Source organism: Palaemon carinicauda, chromosome 7 (assembly GCF_036898095.1).
Source record: "Palaemon carinicauda isolate YSFRI2023 chromosome 7, ASM3689809v2, whole genome shotgun sequence".
Taxonomy (NCBI): domain Eukaryota; kingdom Metazoa; phylum Arthropoda; class Malacostraca; order Decapoda; family Palaemonidae; genus Palaemon; species Palaemon carinicauda.
The window spans coordinates 61000945-61003801 of record NC_090731.1 but is presented as its reverse complement, the minus strand read 5'-3'; the positions used below and the strand labels follow the sequence as shown (position 1 = coordinate 61003801).

General features: G+C 36.8%; 1 protein-coding gene across 1 annotated transcript in view; it reads left to right on the top strand.

Annotated features, from left to right (window-relative positions):
* Positions 1–223: 223 nt before the first annotated feature.
* The window catches only part of LOC137644317 (uncharacterized), a 3171-nt gene continuing 537 nt past the window's right edge, over positions 224–2857 (top strand). Inside the window, exon 1 of the mRNA XM_068377306.1 lies at positions 224–2857. This exon is cut by the window's right edge and continues 537 nt beyond it. Within this exon, the coding sequence (XP_068233407.1) occupies positions 224–2857 (2634 nt within the window).

Here is a 2857-nt window from a genome sequence, read left to right as displayed (position 1 = left end):
GGAAGAGGAAGAGGAAGAGGAGGAGGAAAAATTAGATGATGATGATGATGAGGAGGAGGAGGAGGAGGAGGAATTAGATGATGATGATGATGATGATGATGATGATGATGATGAGGAGGAGGAGGAGGAGGAGGAGAAGGAGGAGGAGGAGGAGGAATTCAATGAATTCGAAAATCTGAATAATCGAGAATCCAACGATTTATCAAAAAAACTGGAAGAACGAATGGAAGAAGCAGAAGAGGAAAGACCAGTAACTCGTCGAAACGTCCTGGAATCTGAGATGCAGACAGAGAAGAAGAAGATAAATGAAGGAACATTAACACCTATACTTCTAAAGGAGGCTTCTTATGAAAAGGAGAACTTAAATATGAATGAAGAGAAGTTTGTCATAGAAGAAAAATCTATTTGTAAATTGGATAAGAAGAGTAGTGCTGAACACTTCAAATCATCTCCGGTACAAGAACTTTCTGCATCTCAAAAGAAAACAACTATTACGAAGAGAGAAAACCATCATGAAGCAATATTGCGAAGAGATATGGAAAAGAGGGATGCAATGACTGATATCCAAGTTAATAATTGCCAGTGGCAGGTTTACTTAGAAGGAGAGAACTGGCATCGTACAAACAGACCTTATTTGGATTTTTTCCCTGTTACCAAACTTGAGACAGAACCAGAGTTCAAGAAAAAGCAAGTGATAAGGGTAACCAGTGACAACACCTTTAATGCGACAATAAATGAGAAGACCGTAGAAATCGGCCTTGGAACAGAAGTTTTTAGCACTCATTCTGTCATGACTCTGGAACAGGCTAAGACTTTGAGATGGGATTTCCCGGAGATTCAAAAACCGTCAAGGCCGTTGCCAAGTTTTAGTCGTACAAGAGATCTTTTAGATAACATGGACTGCAATAATCGTAACAAACCGCCGGAATGCACATTAGGCAGAGGTGGAAAACAAGAGCAAACGGGATTAGAAAACTGTAACCACAAAGACCCCAAGCCGACGAACAAACCTCAAGATGATGATTGGTGGGAATTCGCAGAAGGAATACTTCGCGAAAACACCAAATATGAAAGCATAATTCAAGAAATGAAAAGGAAAGGCAATGAACAACAACAAATAATTGAAGAAATGGATTCAAAGATAAGAAGATTGGAGAAACAACTAATTGAAGGGATTGGAGATGAGAGGCAACAAGCTACATGTCCAAATGAGTCCTATATAAACCGACTGGAGGAGCGCCTGCGAAGATGTGCATTAGAAAAAAAATCGATCGAAGAAAAGAAACAAAAGGAAATAGATATTTTAAGAAAAAAAATAGCAGAAAACGACCAAATAGAGGGAAAAAACGAAGAGAGAGAGCAGGAGAGTGAAAAGAATGAGTTGCAAAAACTACAAAACAGTTATGAGAGAGATGCAATTGAGGCGCAGAAAAATCGACTGGAAAGGCAACTAGAAAAATGTCACCAAGAAAGAAAAAAACAAGAAATGGAAATAGACAGGCTAAAAAATAAAATATATGAACAGGATTTTAATAACTTAAACAAGGAAAAACAAATGCAACAACTGAAAATTCGTATCAGAGAGTTAGAAGACGACATCAATATCAAAGATTCCATTATACGTCTACAGCACAATAAACTTGAAGGAAAAGAAACTAAGACAAGAAAGCTCAAAGATGAATTAGATGCATTACAAGATGATTTAATTTACTGCAATCAAATTTTGAAAAACCAGTTCAACGATTTCTTCATCCTATTAGAAGCTGCTGTAGATAATAACCCACTAAGCAGAAGCCAACTCTTAGACATCATAAATGCTCATGAACTTGAAAAATATTTTGCCCCTTTCATTGACGACAGTTCATGGGCATATTCAACATATGATTACCAATCTCAAATTAGCCCAAGAGAAAATTCCTTTCTTGAGAGCAGTGAAAAAGAGAGTCCATTTACATCGGAAAAACATATTGCCTCTTTCATTGACGACAGTTCATGGTCATATTCAACATATGATTACCAATCTCAAGTTAGCCCAAAAGAAAATTCCTTTCTTGAGAGCAGTGAAAAAGAGAGTCCATTTACATCGGAAAAACATATTGCCTCTTTCATTGACGACAGTTCATGGTCATATTCAACATATGATTACCAATCTCAAGTTAGCCCAAAAGAAAATTCCTTTCTTGAGAGCAGTGAAAAAGAGAGTCCATTTACATCGGAAAAACATATTGCCTCTTTCATTGACGACAGTTCATGGTCATATTCAACATATGATTACCAATCTCAAGTTAGCCCAAAAGAAAATTCCTTTCTTGAGAGCAGTGAAAAAGAGAGTCCATTTACATCGGAAAAACATATTGCCTCTTTCATTGACGACAGTTCATGGTCATATTCAACATATGATTACCAATCTCAAGTTAGCCCAAAAGAAAATTCCTTTCTTGAGAGCAGTGAAAAAGAGAGTCCATTTACATCGGAAAAACATATTGCCTCTTTCATTGACGACAGTTCATGGTCATATTCAACATATGATTACCAATCTCAAGTTAGCCCAAAAGAAAATTCCTTTCTTGAGAGCAGTGAAAAAGAGAGTCCATTTACATCGGAAAAACATATTGCCTCTTTCATTGACGACAGTTCATGGTCATATTCAACATATGATTACCAATCTCAAGTTAGCCCAAAAGAAAATTCCTTTCTTGAGAGCAGTGAAAAAGAGAGTCCATTTACATCGGAAAAACATATTGCCTCTTTCATTGACGACAGTTCATGGTCATATTCAACATATGATTACCAATCTCAAGTTAGCCCAAAAGAAAATTCCTTTCTTGAGAGCAGTGAAAAAGAGAGTCCATTTACA